Source organism: Chiloscyllium plagiosum, chromosome 31 (assembly GCF_004010195.1).
Source record: "Chiloscyllium plagiosum isolate BGI_BamShark_2017 chromosome 31, ASM401019v2, whole genome shotgun sequence".
Lineage (NCBI taxonomy): Eukaryota > Metazoa > Chordata > Chondrichthyes > Orectolobiformes > Hemiscylliidae > Chiloscyllium > Chiloscyllium plagiosum.
The window spans coordinates 25,683,658-25,703,733 of NC_057740.1; the positions used below are offsets into that span (position 1 = coordinate 25,683,658).

The 20,076-nt window shown below is 39.0% G+C and overlaps 1 protein-coding gene across 3 annotated transcripts in view; it reads right to left on the reverse strand.

Moving 5' to 3' along the window:
* The window catches only part of LOC122565336 (nuclear receptor ROR-beta-like), a 76,083-nt gene that overhangs the window by 23,689 nt on the left and 32,318 nt on the right, over positions 1 to 20,076 (reverse strand). For 2 of the 3 annotated variants that reach the window (XM_043721204.1, XM_043721203.1), the window contains exons 2-3: positions 7,835 to 7,920; positions 297 to 438 (exon numbers count right to left, since the gene is read on the reverse strand). In XM_043721204.1, coding sequence (XP_043577139.1) covers positions 297 to 438; positions 7,835 to 7,920 — 228 coding nt within the window. Of the gene's footprint in view, positions 1 to 296; positions 439 to 7,834; positions 7,921 to 17,660; positions 17,755 to 20,076 lie in introns of those variants that run through there. The other variant, XM_043721202.1, reaches the window with a different exon arrangement.

Below are 20,076 nucleotides of genomic sequence, written 5' to 3' on the forward strand. Positions count from 1 at the left end.
TCTAAATCCAAATCTAGCTGCCCCATGGGAAAACCTGAGCCAGTACGAATACCAGAATGGATGCAGGTTTTCACTGAAGTTCTGCCAGTGAATGACGCTAAAGGGAATCAGTTGGACAGCTTGAACTGCGTCTTGTTTCGGGTCCAAAAACCAACAAACTACCCGAAGCAAGACCAGTTTATAATTTCCTAATCAATGATAATTCTTAAACCATGTACACACACACACAAAGGTAAGTTTCAAACAAATGCAGAAAAAGACAGACTTGTTGAGCTAATTCCTGTCTTCTTTCTTACCATCACGTGACATTCCAAGAGTAAGACACTTCTGCAGTCGGCAATGCTGGCAACGATTCCGATTGGTCCGATCAATCAAGCAATTCCTCTGACGAGGACAGGAGTATGCAGCATTATTCTGTTGGCTTCTCCTGAAGAAACCCTGATTTAAAATAAACTTAAGGTTGTTACTAATGGTGTCACTTTGGAATAGCATATTGTATTTCCATAAACTGTTAATTTCAGACCAAGAAACTACCACTGCTCATAACAGATAGTCACCACAGATTCATGACGTGTAGCTGTATTTTACTTATTCATTAAGATGTAAAGAAACAATGAAACTACAGTATACTCTGAACACTTTAGAGAATAAGATCAGCTGTTCTTTATTTGCAGCTTTCTTCACAATATCATCATTGTATGCACTGTCAACATTTTCAATAAAACGGTTAGTTTCTATACCCAGCATCCAAAGCTCTACCCTTCGATGGAGTTGTGCAAGCATCAGGAATAAAGAGGTTTCGTGAATTCTTGGGCAAGTATTCCCCAAATCCCAAAAAATTATCATTTGTATCACAAAACTGCTGCTGCTGCTGCTGCTATCTTGAGCTGACCTACAATCACTGTGTTTTACATTGGAAAAGGGCGTGGTGCATTGAAAGCAATCTATATTCCATATCGAACCATCCATGGTTTTAGAGCACCTCCTGCAAGTTTTTTGGTTCTCTTGATAACTGCGTGATAATTTGCAGTAATTAGTATTATTTGAGGATTGTCCTTTTATTCAAGGTTTACTACAGCTAATTAATTACACTGCACTTTGGAACATTGAGGATATAATAAGCAGTATATTATCATGATGTTGTTCTTACAATGCAGTGTTTCTGCGGAAATGATTCTTTCTTTAAGACATTTTATCTCATTGCTCTTCATATGAACCACTGATTTCATGCATTATTTGTAGTTGACAGAGCAGTTGGCAGACAACCTGCTCCCAGGCTTTGATTCTGCTATTCCAAAGCAGAGATCAAAGTATTGTAGGGGAGGGAGAGATTGCAGGAATGGAGAAAATCAAAGCCATATATACAGAGTTTTGAGAGAAGGAATGAGAATTTTAAAATTGAGATGTTGCCAGATCAGGATTCAAAGTAGGTCAATGAGCGCAGGGTTTTTAATGATTAGGCGTTTTTGCAAGTTCAGCTAAAGGCGGCAGAGTTCTGGATGTGCTCAAGTTTATGGAGGTTTATCAGTGGGGGACCAGCCAGGACAGAACTGGAATAGCCAGTGAAAAACATCAAAATGAAATGAAACTCTGGCTAGCATATCACATTAAAAATATATACCTCATCGCAAGGAACTCTGGTTGTAAAGGTGAAGAATGTCAGTTTAAGATTTAAAAAAGTTGTAAAGTTCAGTTATTATCAGTTTATTTATTTTTATAGTTATGTCATGTGCCAATATTGGCTACAGTAGTACTTTCAAGTATGGTGAAAGAAGTTGTAGTTTGTCTGTGGAAAAAATACATTTTGTGGTGCTGTATCCACTTGCAGTAAAATACAAGGACGTGGAGTGACTATGGAGAATTCCTGCCAACAGAAATGGCTCATTGTGTCATCCAAAGCATTGTGGTAGCACCTAAACCTCCAAAGTAGAAGATTATGGCTTCAAGTGCTACTTCAGGAACTGAACACAAAAAAGGACAAGAACGACAATCCAATGCAGTACTGAAAAAGTACTGCATTTGGATGAGGTTCTAAACTAATCCCATCTCCTCTTTCAGGTGAATGTGAAAGGTCCTATACCCGAAGTCTGAAGAAGAGTAGCAGAGTATTTTTATTATTATTCATTAAAGGAATGGCCAGCATTCACTGTCCATTGTTAATTGCCCTGGAGAAGGTGTGGTGAGCTGCCTTTTTGAACTGCTGCTGCAGAAACACTTAGTGCTGTTCGGAAGGAAGTTCCAAGCCTATTATCCAGTCACAATGAAGAAATGGCAAATGAATTCTAAGACCAAATGGTGCGTGTGGCTTACATAAGCTGGTCCTCTCATGCAGCTGCTGCTCTTGTCTGTTGCTGGTCTAGTTCACCTATTGTCAATGGTATCCCCTAGGATGTTGATAGTAGAGAATTCAGCAATGGTAATGCCATTGAATGTCAGGGGTCAATGGTTTGATTTTCTCTTGTTGGAAATAGTCAATAACGAGCATTTCTTTGGCATGAATGTTACTTACCACTTGCCAGCCCAAAACTAGGTATATGTCCAGGTCTTCCTTCATATGCAAATGGACTGTTTTGATATCTGGTGAGTCATAATTAATGCTGAACATGTATAATGATCAGCAAATAGCTCCAGTTCTGATCTTGTGATGAAGGACAGGTCATTGATAAAGCAGCTGAAGTTGATTGTGTCTAGGACACTTACTGGAGCAAATCCTGCAGTGATGTCCTACAACTAAGATGATCAGCTTCCAACAACCACAATATCATCCTTTGTGTAAGGTATGACTCCAACCAGTGGAGAATGTTTTCTTTCTGATACCTATTGACTTCGGTTTTGCTCAGGTTCCTTGATGCCATACATAGACGAATGCTGCCTGATGACAAGTGCAGCCACCTTTAGAGTTCAGCTCTTTTCTCCACGTTTGCACCAAACTTGTAATGAGGTCCAGAGCTGAAGTTGGCTCGCCAGACTAAATTTTATGCCCGTCACCCTCAGTGCTTCCTCGAAGTGCTGTCCAACATGGAGTAGTACAGACGCATCAGCAGGGGCAAGGAGGTAGTAAATGGTAATCAACAGAAGCTTTCCTTGCTCAAGCTTGACCAAATGCTTTGAAATGTCATGGTGTCCAAAATCAGTTTTGAGGACTTCCACAGCAACCCCTTCGCAACTATACATCTTTGTGCCGTCACCTCTGTGGATTTGTTCTGCAGTTTGGACAGGACATACCCAGGGACAGTGATGGTGTGTTGGCTTATATTTATCCTTCAAACAATATCACAAAAACAGATTACCTGACTAGTATCATACTTGCTGTGAACAAATAGACAATATTTCCTACATTACAGCAGTAACCACTGTCAAGCACAGATGTCTAGTAGCCACGAGGTAGCATATGAATGAACATCAATTCTTTTTGTTCATTATTATCTTCAGTGAGATTACCATTTACTTTGTCTGAAACATTGCACACAATCCAAATAAAGTTATAGTTATAGAGTCATTGAGATGTCCAGCATGGAAACTGGTCCAACTCATCCATGCTGACAAGGTATCCTAAATTAATCTAGTCCTATTTGCCAGCAGTTGGCCCATATCCCTCTAAATCCTTCCTATTCATATACCCATCCAGATGCCTTTGATTGTACCAGCTTCTACCACTTCCTCTGGCAGCTCATTCCATACACACACTACCCTCAGTGTGAAAAAGTTGCCCCATAGGTCCCTTTTAAATTTTTCCCTTCTCACCCTAAATCTCTGCCCTCTAGTTCTTGGACTTCCCCACCCAGGTAAAAGACCTTGTCTATTTACACTATCCATGCACCTCATGATTTTATAAATTTCTATAAGGTCACCCCTGAGCCTCTAGTGCTCCAGGGAAAAACAGCCCTAACCTATTCAGCCTCTCCCTATTAGCTCAAACCCTCCAACCCTGGTAACATCCTTGTAAATCTTTTCTGAACCCTTTCAAGTTTCACAACATCCTTCCTCAAGGAAGGAGAGTAGAATTGCACTCAATATTCCAAAAGTGTCCTAATCAATGTCCTGTACAGCCGCGACATTTCCTCCCAAACTCTGTACTCAATGCTATAACCAATAAAGGAAGCATACCAAATGCCTTCTTCACTATCCTATCTACCTGAGATTCCACTTTCAAGGAACTATGAACCTGCACTCCAAGGTGTCTTTGTTCAGCAACACTTCCCACCGTTAAGTGTATAAGCCCTGCCCTAATTTGCCTTTCCAAAATGCAGCACCTCACATTTATCTAAATTAAACTCCATCTGCCACTCCTCAGCCCATTGGCTCATCTGATCAAGAACCTGTTGTATTCTAAGGTAACCTTCTTGGCTGTCTACTACACCTCCAATTTTGGTGTTCTTTGCAAATTTACTATCTATACCTCTTATATTCACATCCAAATCATTTATGTAAATGCTAAAAGGCAGTGGACCCAGCACTGATCCTTATCCCACACCACTGGTGACAGGCCTCCAGTCTGCAAAGCAACCCTCCACCAACACCCTCTGTCTTCTACATTCCAGCTAGTTCTGTATCCAATGGCTAGTTCTCCTTGTATTCCGTGTGACCTAACCTTGCTAACTAGTCTACCATGAGAAATCTTGTTGAATGGCTTACTGATGTCCATATAGATTATGTCTCCTGCTCTGCCCTCATAATCCTTTAGTTACTTCTTCAAAAAACTCAATCAAGTTTGTGAGACATGATTTACCATGCACAAAACCATGTTGACTATCTCTAATCAGTCCTTGCCTTTCCAAATACAAGTAAATCCTGTCCTTCAGGATTACCTCCAACAATTTGCCCACCACCAATGTCAGGCTCACTGGTCTATTGTTCCCGGACTTTTCTTTGCCACCTTTCTTAAATAGTGGTACTACGTTAGCTAACTTCCAGTCTTCTGGAACCTCACCTCTGACTATGGATGGTACGAATCTCTCAGCAAGGGGCCCAGCAATCACTTCGCTAGCTTTCCAGAGTCCTAGGATACACTTAATCAGGGCCTGGGGATTTATCCACTTTTATGCATTTCAAGACATCCAGCACCACCTCGTCTGTAATATGGACATTTCGCAAGATGTCACCATCTATTTCCTCACATTCTATATCTTCCCTGTCCTTCTTCACAATGAACACTGATGCAAAATACTCATATAGTATCTCCCCCTTCCACTTCTGCAACCACAATTGCACCTGAAGGTGATAATGATCATGACCCTCTGTCCCTGCATTAACAATAGTTTTTTTAAATGTAATGTTTAAATTTACTTTTGTTTTGTTAATAAATAGGATTTAAACCTTCAATCAGGTTATGTTATACGTTGTGTAGGCTTTTGGGTGATTTTTGAGCGATCATGATATTTTGTAGGGGTCTGCCCATAACTCTGCTTTTCCCATAGGCCTCATTATTTCTATTAAGCGAGTTTTAGCTGGAATGTAACTACAGCGTTATAGGTGAGAACTACCTGTATTCACATTGTAAGTCAAGATGCATCCATAGCTGACAACTCACACAGAGGTGAACAGTTTAACAATCTTAATTACTATACAGAAATTTACAACTTGAGCCAAAAACGTTCCTGCTACCAATTAGGGAAGTATTTCCTGACAGTTCAAAACCATCTGAAGAGTATTTTGAGTAAAGGAGTTGGGATGTCATGTTGAGGTTGTACAGGACTTGGTGAGGCCACTTTTGAAGTACTATGTACAGTTCTACTCATCCGGTTATAGGACGGGTATTTTTAAGTTGGAGAGGGATCAGAAAAGATTTACCAGGATATTGCCGGGACTGAAGGGTTTTATTTATCAGAACAGGCTGGATGGGCTGGGACTTTTTTCACTGGAGCATAGGAGGTTGAGGGGTGACCTTATAGAGGTTTATAGGATCATGAGGGGCATAGATAAGATGAATAGCAAAGGTCTTTTCCTATGATGATGAGTTTAAAACTAGGTGGCATATTTTTAAGTTGAGAGGAGAAGGATTTAAAAGGGACATGAGGGGCAACGTTTTCACACATACGGTGGTTTGTATGTGGAATAAACTGCCAGAGAAAATGGTAGATCCAGTTACAGTTACAACATTTAAAAGACATTTGGGCAGATACATGAATAGGAGAGAATGGGCCAAACACAGGCAAATGGGACTAATTTCATTTGGGAGACTTAGTTGGCATGGACGGATTGGACCAAATGGTCTGTTTCTGTGCTGTATGACGATATGGCTCTGTGCCACTATGACTCTGATATTGTACTTTCAGTGGGGAGTCAACTGTATTTCTTTTGGACTTGGGTCTTCTTCCAATGTGAATGAAGCAAGGTTTTCAGTAACCTAAATTAATTATCAGGGTTGACAGCATGAAGCAGATCAGAAGATCACCAAATGATCTTGGCAAATTCCATGTACACATGCGACAAGTAAGCAAAAATAATGTACCAATCTTGGTTTATGGTTAAGCTGCACAATGAACTTTCATACTTTGCACTGCAATGAGAAAAAAAATGCAAAACACTATTTATAACGATTGCCTTTTCCTAAGCAGAAGCAAGTCCTCACAATACACTGCCCATATTTTGGTATTAATGAGCAATTTCACCCAAAGTAGTCATAAGCACAACTGGTCTTAGACACATCTAACTGAACAGTGCGCTTCCTTAAATTGAAAGTCAACATAGATTATTGACTTCAATCTATAAATTATGCAATACATTATATCAAGCCTCTATTATATTTGGTCTATAAGAAATATAATAAATAATGAAAGAAAATAATGTTCTGTTTCACAGGACCAGTTAGTGTCTTTGCTTTCAAATGACAAAAAAAATATCACTTTTAAAATCCTATAAAAGGAGGAAGATTAAGGAGGAAGTTTATAAAGTGGTCAGGATGTGCAGCAACAACTTCAAGAGATTGCAGGTTGATGTTCCCTATTGTGAAATTCAACCTTCTACGTTTGCCTTCTATTTCCATGCTGCAGTGGCAAATTGCTGCACACTAGTGTCCCCATTGCATTGATCTCACATTCTCTCCCCAGAAACAGTGTCAGCAGCACACCTAATGGTCAAATTTTATCATCTTCATAGCCTCTTGTGACATGAATGACATTCCCAGCATGCCATCACATCCTAAGATGCAAGAAGGAGCACAGAGACATTAGGGTACAAGACAAATATCAAAATGTGGGAGGACAGGTTGATAAGCTAATTTGAGAACATACACTCTTAGGTATTATAAATAAAGGCTTAGTGTACGTAACATAAAAAAGAGTAATACTAAATTTATATATGTCATTTGTTAGGGCACAGTTCTAATATTGTAGAATTCCATAACACATTCACTCCAATGACAATGAAAATGTCAAGTTACAAAATAAACAAGATTTTGCATTAGAGCAGAGAATATCATTCAGTTTTCTTATGAGATACCTTGCTATGGTAAAATTGGAAAATATTATTCTTGCAATCCCAAACTACAGAGTATAAATTGAAAATGATACTGAAAGAGATTCTGGGTTTTTTTGCATGGTGGGTGTTTCGGGAACATTGTTGAAAAAAAAACAGCACAGTAGCTTATAATTGGAATATGGGAGCTAATTAAAAAGGAACCATTTAAAAAGAATGTCGGAAGCGGACTAGAGAATGGATCATATTAGATGGCTTTTCAAAAAACTAGAACAGGAGCAATGTAATCCGTAAATCTATTTTAAGGCTCCAACTCGGCGAGCTCCTCCCCCCTGAGTAAGAGAACTCAACAGAGAAGTGGCAGGGAATGAGAAATGATAAATTAGAAGGAATTAAATAAGTGCTTTACCCCACTTACTTTACATCCTTCACAAGTGATGACTCCATAGTGGATTCCTGAAGATTTATCTCCACAGATTTTACACGGTATCACTTCAATTTGGGCTATGACAAGAGGAACAGAAATAAAAGTAAATCAGTTAGCTAATAATTTTTTTAGTTACTTTCAAATGAATGCCAAATCTAGCAAAAAAAAACAAACATTTCCTAAATCGGAATTAATATTTCTTCTTGATTCCAATTGTTCTTCGAAAACTTACACTTAATCATTCTGAGCCCTTTATCCAAGGATCACAAAATGGTAATACCCTTATTTTCTCAACATTCAAAAAACAAACTTTAATTACTTAGCCCCTGATCTACAGCCACAAGCCACATGTAATAAAGATGCCACAGGTTAGGAAAAATTTACAAATTGATTGCCTCAAAATGAGCTTAACCCATATATTCCCTTTTATTTACAAGCAAATATATTAGAATCCATTTTAAGAGTTAACTTTGAAGTACATGCCCAACGTATATGGAAATCTCTCTCTTTTGCCTGCAGCATTTATAATATTATCAAAATTTCCCTTGTTGCCCTGTTAATACATGGGCAACAAGGGAAACAGCGTGACAACATCACAATACTATCACGCATCTTTAGCTTGGGTAGATCTGAAGAAAGACATCTTGCTTTATGAAAATAGAAAGGAAAATAAATTTTGGAAGTATGAAATGGAACTTCCTTTTACTCAAAGACGCTGTTTACAAAATACCACACTTAACATCCTTCAAATTTGAGAAGGCTGCAAGCCCTAAATATGACGACATGGTTGTTACAGATTTGAACATATTTTTTAGTTTCTTGTTAAATCCAGTTCAATATTTCCACAGCAAATACATTTTTAACTAAGACAGTTTTGTTTTGAGAATACAAATATCCCTTGTGCATTATTAAAGCAATGCATGACCAGAAGTCATATGCTCTTGCTTTGTTCATTCCTGACGTAGTTCTTTGTAATTTTTTTTACTCATCCTATTTAGTGAAATTCTAGCAGTTTGTGTTCTAAAATACACAAGTCATTTTTCAAATTCCACATGATCTCAAATAGCAAATATATTTTTAACTACACTGGTAAACAAGATGTGAATTATAGACTGCCTATAGATGTGATTTTTTTGGGGGGGAATCATTGAATTCAGTAACAATGTTAGACTATTGACTCAGGTTGCAATATCGTATTGAGATTGGGCTTGCATGGTAACAGAGTGAAGTGAGGTCAGCACTACAGTCATGGAGTCACAGAGATGTACTGCATAGCAACCGACTCTTTGGTCCAACTCGTCCATGCTGACTTGATATCCAAAATAATCTAGTCCCATTTGTCAGTATTTGTCCCATATTTCTCTGAACCCTTCCTATTCATATACCCATCCAGATGCCTTTTAAATGTTGCGATTGTGCTAGCCTCCACCACTTCCTCTGACAGCTCATTCCATACACACACCATCCTCTGCATGAAAACGTTGCCTTCGGTTCCTTTTATATCTTTCCCCTCTCACCCTAAACTTATGCCCTTTAGTTCTGGTCTCACCCACCTCAGGGAAAAGCTCTTGTCTATTTATCCCATCCATGCCCCTCGATTTTATAAAACTCTACAAGATCACCCCACAGCCTCCCACTCTCCAGGGAAAACAGCTCAAGCCTATTCAGCCTCTATCTATAGCTCAAACCATCCAACCCCAGCAACATCCTTGTAAATCTTTTCTGAACCCTTTCAAGTTTCACAACATCCCACTAAGTGACTTAGTATAAGGACAACTGAGAGGTTCTAGTAATACAAACAAAATATCTCAAGTGCTAGAAATTCAAGAATAAAAATCAAAATCTGAAAACACTCACTCATCAAGTCAGTAAGCAACTATGGCAAATCAGCATTGAATATTTCTAGCTATCACTCTTCCCCAAGCAATTCCATTCCTACTGGACAAGTAGTGGTGTATACAAAATAAGTGAACTGAATCAACCTGCACTGAAATATATTCATGTTGATTTTCTTTCTACCTGCATTTTCTAAATAATAACAGTGATTGCACCCACGTAGAAATCCGCAGGTCTTTGAACACTATTGGAGTGTTGAAAAGATGCAATATAGATGTTTTCTTTTGCTCCAATCAGCTAAACAGATCCAGGCTTGTTCACAATGAGCTGGTCTTAGCAACAATAGCTGCGCAGGTTCTACATTTGGTCTCAGATTAGGAAGGAAAAATATTAAGAAAATGTTCTTGCTGCTAATTTCCAGCCTATTACAGTACCAGTTTGTTGGACATTCTGAATGAAAAGCTTTAGTACCTGAAAGGAGAAAGCTATTTATAAAGTTAACTAGACGTGGGGCACTGATGTAAATTGGATGAGCAACAATTTAATGATTAGATTAGATTAGATTACTTACAGTGTGGAAACAGGCCCTTCGGCCCAACAAGTCCACACCGACCCGCCGAAGCGTAACCCACCCATACCCCTACATTTACCCCTTTACCTAACACTACGGGCAATTTAGCATGGCCAATTCACCTGACTTTGCACATCTTTGGACTGTGGGAGGAAACCGGAGCCCCCGGAGGAAACCCACGCAGACACGGGGAGAACGTGCAAACTCCACACAGTCAATCACCTGAGTCGGGAATTGAACCCGGGTCTCTGGCGCTGCGAGGCAGCAGTGCTAACCACTGTGCCACCGTGCCACCCACCGTGCCGTGATAGTGGAGTCAAGACTGCAGGCTGGAGTATGGAGACTTGGTGGTAATGTGAAAGGAAAAGGGAAGGAAAGTAAGAGATATGGGTTCAGAGGCATTGGGTTTCACCCATTAGAGGTAGAGGATTACTGTTTCAGATTCACTTCTATCTTTAAATTGTTTTTAAGCAACTGCATTAACATCTTACTTAGTAGCCAAACTCACCCGTATGGTTTTCTACTTTTAATATGTTTGAAGATTACTGAAATGTTTGTGGGTTCAGGTGCAAGGACAAATATCTTGCTACTGATTCCTGACAGAAAGATCTGATTGGACTTATCCCCTTACATTGAAATTAATTAAAGATCGCTCAACTCTGAATTTGGAAAAGAACAAGTGACTCAATTGTAAATCTAATTTTTTTAAGCATGTCTGGCAATATTCTATAGCATCCTGAAATCTAACTGTAAAGGTTGATTATTTGTGTTCAGAAACATATTTGAAAATCCTATTAATCTTCTTCCTTCAGATACCACACCCCAAGAAGGTGCTGACAACCACAGATAGTCATTGCATTGGCCAGGCCAATGCTTGGCAGTGATTTCTATAACTTTCTGTGAGAAATTCTCCCATTCTTACCATTAGGCAATTTGGAAAGATATATTGGCTGGTAGTCAATTTTTTTATTTCAAAAATATATTTTATTCATAAAAATGATACAGTAGAACCTCAATTATCCAATAATCAATTATCTGAATTTAAGATTATCTGAACAAGATCTCAAGTCCCATAAAAATGGCATTATGCAAATCAGCATTCAGTTATTGATTAAACGGCATTATGGTGTGCATTGCTGGATAACCAAGAAATGTTCAGACAACCGGCACTCATAAATTAACGTTTGTTTATGATCAGATCAATTATCCAAATGATCACTTATCCGAACAACATACTCCTCGCTCGTCTGGTTTGGATAATCGAGGTTCTCTGTAGTCACTGAAGCAGTTTAGTTGTGTACAGTCGCATATGAACAAACATTTGAATTTGACTCACTCCAGCAGCAAACCAAAGGCATTTCTTACTTGTACACAACTATGTTTGCATATATTAGATTAGATTACATTACTTACAGTATGGAAACAGGCCCTTCGGCCCAACAAGTCCACACCGACCCGCCGTAGCGAAACCCACCCATACCCCTACATTTACCCCTTCACCTTACACTACGGGCAATTTAGCATGGCCAATTCACCTGACCTGCACATCTTTGGACTGTGGGAGGAAACCCACGCAGACACGGGGAGAATGTGCAAACTCCATACAGTCAGTCACCCGAGTCGGGAATTGAACCTGGGTCTCTGGCGCTGTGAGGCAGCAGTGCTAACCACCGTGCCGCCCATATTTGAGGCATCAGGAGAGTCTAATAACTGGATTGACCCCCATTTAACTTTGGCTGAAAGATCTTAGATGGATGTCTTTCCCCACTGCATCTTAGCAACAGCTGCCCCAAGCTTTAGTGCATCCCTCAGCACATAGTACTGGACTTTGGAAATGTGCCACTCTGCAATACTCGGCTGAGGTCAAGTCCTTGCTCTGGACGACCAACAAGTTTCGGGCAGATCAAAGTGCGTTATCAATCTGTTTGGATGTGTTAAGAGTGCACTTTCTGTGGCCATCAAGTCCTGAAGGGGTACCTGAACGCAGGGTTTCTAGCCCAGAGGTAAGGATGTGTCCACTGCATCACAAAACTTCCATGCTTTTAACTGTCCTGTTTTATAATAGATTTTGTGCTAGTTTTTATGACACACAAAATATGTTTGGGGGCTAGGTCAATGCCTGTCTGCCCATCCCTGACCTGATCCTCTTAAACAATAAACAAATGAGTGCCAAGATCAATTAATTGGTTTAATTCTCCAAAGGACATTGGTGGACCAGATGGATTTCATTACAATTGGCACATTTCAGTGTTTTCTTGTGCCTGCAGCAAGTTATCAGATTTGTAAATTTAAATGTCACAATTTGGCATTGTGAGATTTCAACCCATTACCTCTTGACTGTTAGACTTGTATCATAACCAAAGGATGGCAAGTGATTGTGAACAGCAAAACAGCAAGTGTTATCCCCACTGGCCTGCATTATTGAAGAACCATACCTTACTATAGAATAAAAGATATTTAATCATATAATAAAGGCAGAAAATGCTGGGAATGCTCAATAAGTCATGACACATCTGTATGTAGAAATGTTGAGTTAACGGGTGGAATCTTATTGATTCCTGACACCAGGGTGCTTCTTTTCATTGAGCCCCACAAACCCAGAAGCCAATCTCGTAATGGGGTGGCCAGCAACAGACCTTTCACAGGAATCAGGATCTGGGTGCTGGTCGCTATTGAATGGAAAGCTACGTTTTTGCTCAGCAGTATCTGATTCTGGCTGCACCTCAACTGAAATGTACTGGAGTCCCAGACTCACTCAACAATCCAAGTCACAAGACTTCAAATGGGCAAAGTGGGAGAGATGGAATTTCAAGGGGTGGGGAAGGCAGAAAAGGAGGGGGTGAGGGAGCCTTTAAAGAAATCAGCAGCAAGGGCAGAGGTGTTGCTCTCAGTAAGCCAACCCCTCTTTCTGATGTTGAATCCATCAATCAGGCTCTGAGTGCATTGAGGATCACACATCCCAGTTCCTGGAAAATGACAAGCTAGATGCACAACTTTAGTTCCTGTACATGCCATACAATGACAACCTGTCTGCATCTGGGTGAATACCAGCAGTGGCTGGATAAAGCTCTCACTCATTGGTGAATTGGTGACATAGTGAGAGTTCCAACCATGCGCCTTTATACCCCTGACCCAGTTCTGGCAGAGGTGGGAAGATGATGGGGTTCAGGTACACCACCATCCCACCTAATTCAATGCTTTCCCAGCATTCAGAGTGTAGCACAAGAGGGGCACAATATTCTGCTCAATGTCTCAGAGGTCTGTGACCTTTCGCCAGCCCTGAAATAGAATGTTATTCAGTTTCTCACTCCACATATCAAGTATTTTCAGCACTTTTTGTCCTTATTTCAGATTTCCAGCACCATAATGTTAGTCCTTCTCATGTTACTGCTTCATTATGACTGAAATTTCTGCCTCAAGTTTGGTATGCAGCTTCATCCTGGTCACCAAATAACACATTCTGAAATGGTCATCTAGCAATCCTAGCCACGACACCTAATGATTCAGTTTGTTCATCAGACTTTGCTAGCAGTTCAACTTTTTGCTGCAGTTGCAAACCTTCTTAAAATTAAGTTGAAAAGAATTTTTTGTCACGTTTTTCTAATCTGAAATTTACATGTTCAGAACTAGGAGCCGGAGTAGGCAATTCAGTCCCTCAAGCCTGCTCTGACATTTAGTTTGATCCTGGCTGATTTCTCCTCAGCCCCGATCTCAGTTTTCTGTCCAGTCTTCATAACCCTTCAACCCGTTACAAATTAAAAATCTATCTCTTCCTTAAATTTACTCAATGTTCCAGCATTCACCACACTTCAGGGTGATGAATTTCATAGAAGTTGTTAACATTGTGTCCTCTTCCAAATGATTTCAGTACTTTACAGCCACCAATCATCACCGATTGACATACTTTAAAAAAAATTCATTCAGCAATACATTGAGCACGATACTTAAAGACGGATCAGGTTAGTCAAGGTCATGCCCAAGTTCCTAACTTGCCCCTGAACAACTTCATGGATGATCCCACAGGTTACGACCAAGGTGAACAGGAAATATCACATTCCACAATATTTTAAAACTTCCCATAAGTTCAGATTTGTGCTGATATAATCTGTAGAATGCAACATTTAAGTTAAATCTAAGGATGGAACACTCTTGTAAACCTTTGGGATTATACATAACATTGGTTTTAATAGTCAAATTCAAGACAGTACTTCCTGTTTAAAGTAGGCTGAGAAAGCTGTTTGCTTTATTGTCTTCTTGATGTGGGATCTATTTACCCGAGGTCACAATAGGAGGAAACAAATAAAGCCAGAGGGTTAAAAATAACCTAAAAGATTTTGCATACCTGAAAAATGTAATGTCTCAGTATCTGGGACACATGTTACAAACTTCCACATCTATTGATTATCACAGTATGGGCTGCAAGTTCACAGTTTCATTGACAGCTCTAATTTTTTGTCAGTGATGAGCTCTATTTTATGTGGGGCTATGAATATAAATATTGTTTTTGCAGAGGACTATATACGTGAAAGTACTTAAATAAACTGAATGGATTTTTATCAGTGAGCTTTGTTTTTAAGTATAGTTGTCTTTAGATATTTAGTGTTTTATTTTATGTTATTTCAATATGGCTCCTAAGGTGTTCCCATGGTGATTACAGGGTGAGCTGGCATGGAGTGAGTAACAGCAAAGAGTGGTGGGGGTGGGCATGGATTGGCAGAATTAGCACTAAGGTGGCATGGGGCTATAAGGGATTATGGGTGAGGGTTATCGGTTAGCACAGGCATCAAAAGGAATCAAATGAATGGGTAGAAGAGCTTAGGTTGGCACAGAGAGTATGAAGAGCTATGAAACGATTGGGGCAAGAGAAATGGATTGAGAGTGGGTGAGGGGACTTAGAGGGCTTAATTTCTCAAATTACCAATTTAAAATAACCTCTCTCAGGCAGCAGGCTGGACTTCAGTACAGACAGCGTCCAACTGACCACACTACTTACCTTGCCTGAGTTCTACTCTCACCTTCAGGGGCAATTTACATGCAGCTGTTTCCTCTGAGCCAGGTTTGCTTAGCCAGGAATACTCTCTGCACCAGCTTCAGTGTGAAAATCAAGACCTATTATTCTATCAGGTGACAGTTTCTTGTTCATACATTAAATATAAATATTGTTATATTCTTTAATATCACCAATCTATTTTAGTCCTTCAGGTAAAGTACCCTTTTTAAGAATATTGCATGTCAAGACTTACATTTAGTTCCCACAAAGAATATAAAGGTGAAATAGTATGAACAATGTTAAGGTTTAAGAAAGAATGACGAAAATGGTTTATTTTATTGTGTCAAAGTTCCTGTTATAAAGCATCTTTAATATAGAGAAATACCTCAGGTACTTTACAGGGCTGTAATCAGACAATAGTTGACACAGAGCCAAAGTGACATTGAGAATCATTAGCATTTCTGAACTAAAGTTTGGTCTTAAAATAAAAGCAAGCTACTGCAGATGGAGATCTGAAATTTTAAAAATCATGAAGTACCTTGAAAATTCAGGAAGACAGAATATCTATAGAGACAGAAATGGAGTTAATGTTTCAAGTAATTTTCTTTGGTAGGAAGGGCTCTCTCTCATTCGAGAGAGACAACTGCTGGTGATTTAACTTCAGGATCACCACATCTCAAGTGAGGGAAGAGGTTGAGAAGGCTGGACCTTTCACAGTAACCTCAGCCAGTGCGAGAATTGAACCTGCTCTATTGGTGACACTCTGAATTGCAAACCATCCATCCAGCCAACCGAGCTAACCTTAGAGGGGATACAGTATCAGAAAATCAGCTGATGGTCACTGTAAGATACCTTAGCCTTTTTATTCCAAAACATCTCACACATAAAATGCTACTAAATGTCTTTTCAAAAATCCCAACTACATTTTCTGGATTGCGCTTACACAATTTTTTTAGTTATTGTCTCACAGGGCTAGCGAGCAAGAACAATGTTTCTAAATCTATGCTGATTACTCGTTTGGATCTTGTGGTCTTTACACAAGCATTGACAGTATCTTGTATAATATGTCAGTATTTTCCCCTCAGGACTGATGTTACAAGAATGAAGTAAGTTGAAAAAAAAGTGACTTTTTGATGAGCACAAAAACAAAAAATTGTTCAAAATAATAATATTTTCGGCCAGATGAACAGGTAAATATAAATAACAGGAAACAAAAACTATTTCCTGTTTAGAATTTATTTTTTAAGATAATCTACACAACTTAGGTTGGCGAAAACACAGAAGGAATGAATTAGTGGAAGACACTTGGAATAGAATTTTATTCGTAGAATTTTAATTTTTTTTCTTCAACAGCTTTCACAACCCTTTTACATTACTGTGAGTGAAAATGGATAGGACTGCAGATAGTATGACTAAGCAGATACAAAACATTGCTGGTTTTATGAACAACCAACCATAATATAGTTAGACCAGTTGAAAACTAACAAACTAGAAATGAAAATTTTCTTAATGGATTAGTATTAACATATACCTTACAAAGTATTCTATTTATAATGCAACTATAGCAAATGATTTGCTTTCATTATTTTAAAAAAAAGAGCTTCACTCACTACACTGAGCACAAACATTAGTCACACCTCAGTTATAGTTAGCACTGTGTAATTGAGTTCTGATTATGCAGGACTTTGGAGAACTTATCGGCAGGTCATTGGCATATATATCAGCAGAGCATAAAATCCTCAAACATTTTTATCAGCTTCAGAATCACACTGCTCTTTGGAAAATATTACTGTAGGATCAAAAGAGCTTAGTGGAAAGTGCTAAGCTAGCTTTGACGAGATTACTTGTACAGAGACCCTTCGAGATTTGGAAGATATTAATATTCTGCACAAGAACGTACAATTAAATCTCAATTAAGTAATGCAAAAACAAAGTCTGCAGAGGTTGGAAATCTCAAATAAACAAAAAGTGCTGGAAATAATCAGCAGGTTGGGCAGTATATGTGGAGAGAGAGAGAGAGACAGTTAATGTCTGAGATTGGCAACATCTCAACAAAGCCATAAAACAACAAAAAAAAACCATTATTATTAATTATTCATCACTTCCCATAATTCTTTCTCAGAATAGTGCTTACATCTATTTTGTGACTAAAAAGGGATTCCAGAATTGGAAAAATCGATAAATCAGTGGGTATGACCCATTAGACATATGCCATTTTCTGTGCATCATGAAACGTGTTTTCCCAGCTTCTTTGCAACGCCTGCTGATCAAGATATTCAACATTAAAGCAGCGCTGGGCTGTTCTCCCTGTTTTAAGCAGAAGTACATCTTAAATATTAGATACAAACATCAATGAGAGAAACAAAGTATCAAACTTTCTCAATGTTGAATACCAGTAACTTCAACAAATTGATACTTACAGTGGGATGGATTTTTCATTTCAAAATTAAACTCAATACTCCTCTTAAACCATTCCTATCTGCCAATTTGCAAACAGTATCTGCTGCTCTGTTTCCCGTGGCACAGAGTAAAGTAGTGCTTACACTAATAGGATTTAACATGGAACACTCTATTCAGCTCCTTTCAAACTGCATTACTCAGCTATCAATTCCACAACATATCTAATGAAGGTCTCTAAACCAAACTCAGCAGCAATGTTTTTGTTCAGTTTCAAAAAACACTTTCAGACCCTGGAGGCATTTAACAAAATGCACCTGTAATCGCTTCTTTCTATTCTGATGATAGGTTGCTCCATTGTGTCCAGTGACTAAGTCATTAAAAATAAGCAACAGCTTTCAAATACTGAAATCATTTACCCTGGCAGTTATGTAACTGTCAAAATCTAAATGTTTATTTGTCAAGTAAAAGACAAAATTACAAATTCTGAGTACATACTGAAACAACAATCTTGAAATGAAAAAGAAAATGGCACAATAGTAATCACATGGTAAAATATTAAGGCCTTTGAGACCAAACAAATTGGCTGATTCACCGTTAGGATATGTTTTTTAAAATATATGTTAATAAGATAACAGAAGTAGAGAAAATCTTAGCACTGCATTTCAAAACCTTTCCTATGAAAGGAATATGAAACATAAATCTTTCCATTTTCTGTACGGAGTTGCTCTTACATTTTTTTCTTAATATGACTTTGTACACAAGTCTCTCTTGGTAATGAATTCAGATACAGAGTGGGAAAATCTGAAATGCCAATTAACTTACTGCAGACTTAATGGTAGATAACTTTTCATGCATTATTCTTCCAAATGAGCAGATGGATCAAAGGAGGCCAAAATCTCCATTTAAAAGATGCATTATTTCGATCTTCTACACTTTTAGAATCAGTTCCTACATTTCGGTCCAAAGAAGACAAGTCAGTATGATGGCTGCACTCTTTTTCATTTTGCAAGATTCAAATTAGACTATCAAAAGTTGAGGAAAACTGCAGATGTTCCACATTTTTAAATTAACTTTTGAATCAACATCGAAAATGATTAAAGAGTACACTTGACGTGCCTTTATTTTAACAGTGATAATTTTCCAACTAGCTGGCTGATTATAAAATGCTACTTATTCAAACCATTTTATAAAATTGAAACAAAATCACAAACATAGAACAATATTTAAGATTTTCAAATTCCTATAAATTAAATTACAATAATACTTAGTCATAGAGACATAGTGTCATAGAAATGTACAACATGGAAACAGACCCTTTGGTCTAACCTGTCCATGCCGACCAGATATCCCAACCCAATCTAATCCCACCTGCCAGCAACCGGCCCATACCCCTCCAAACCCCTCCTATTCATCTACCCATCCAGATGCCTCTTAAATGCTGCAACTGTACCAGCCTCCACCACTTCCTCTGGTAGCTCATTCCATACCCGTATGTGTGAAAACGTTGCCCCTTAGGTTCTTTTATATCTTTCCCCTCTCACCCTAAACCTATGCCCTCTAGTTCTGGACTCCCCGACCCCAGGGAAAAGACTTTTCTATTTATCCTATCCATGCTCCTCATAATTTTGTAACCCTCTAGAAGGTCACCCCTCAGCCTCCAATGCTCCAGGGAAAACAGCCCCAGCCAATTCAGCGTCTCCCTATAGCTCAAATCCTCCAACCCTGGCAACATCCTTGTAAATCTTTTCTGAACCCTTTCAAGTTTCACATCTTTCCGATAGGAAGGAGACCAGAATTGCATGCAATATTCCAACAGTAGCCTAACCAATGTCCTGTACAGCCGCAACATGACCTCCAACTCCTGTACTCAATACTCTGACCAATAAAGGAAAGCATACCAAACGCCTTCTTCACTATCCTATCTACCTGCGACTCCACTTTCAAGGAGCTATGAACCTGTACTTCTTTGTTCAGCAACACTCCCTAAGACCTTACCATTAAGTGTATAAGTCCTGCTAAGATTTGCTTTCCCAAAATCCAGGTCCTCGCACTTATCTGAATTAAACTCCATCTGCCACTTCTCTGCCCATTGGCCCATCAGGTCAAGATCCTGTTGTAATCTGAGGTAACCCTCTTCACTGTCCACTACACCTCCAATTTTGGTGTCATCTGCAAAATTACTAACTGTACTTCTTATGCCCGCATCCAAATCATTTATGTAAATGACAAAAAGTAGAGGACCCAGCACCAATCCTTGTGGCACTGTGCTGGTCACAGGCCTCCAGTCTGAAAAACAACTCTCCACCACCACCCTCTGTCTTCTACCTTTGAGCCACTTCTGTACCCAAATGGCTAGTTCTCCCTGTATTCTGTGAGATCTAACCTTGCTAACCAGACTCCCATGGGGAACCTTGTCGAACGCCTTACTGAAGTCCA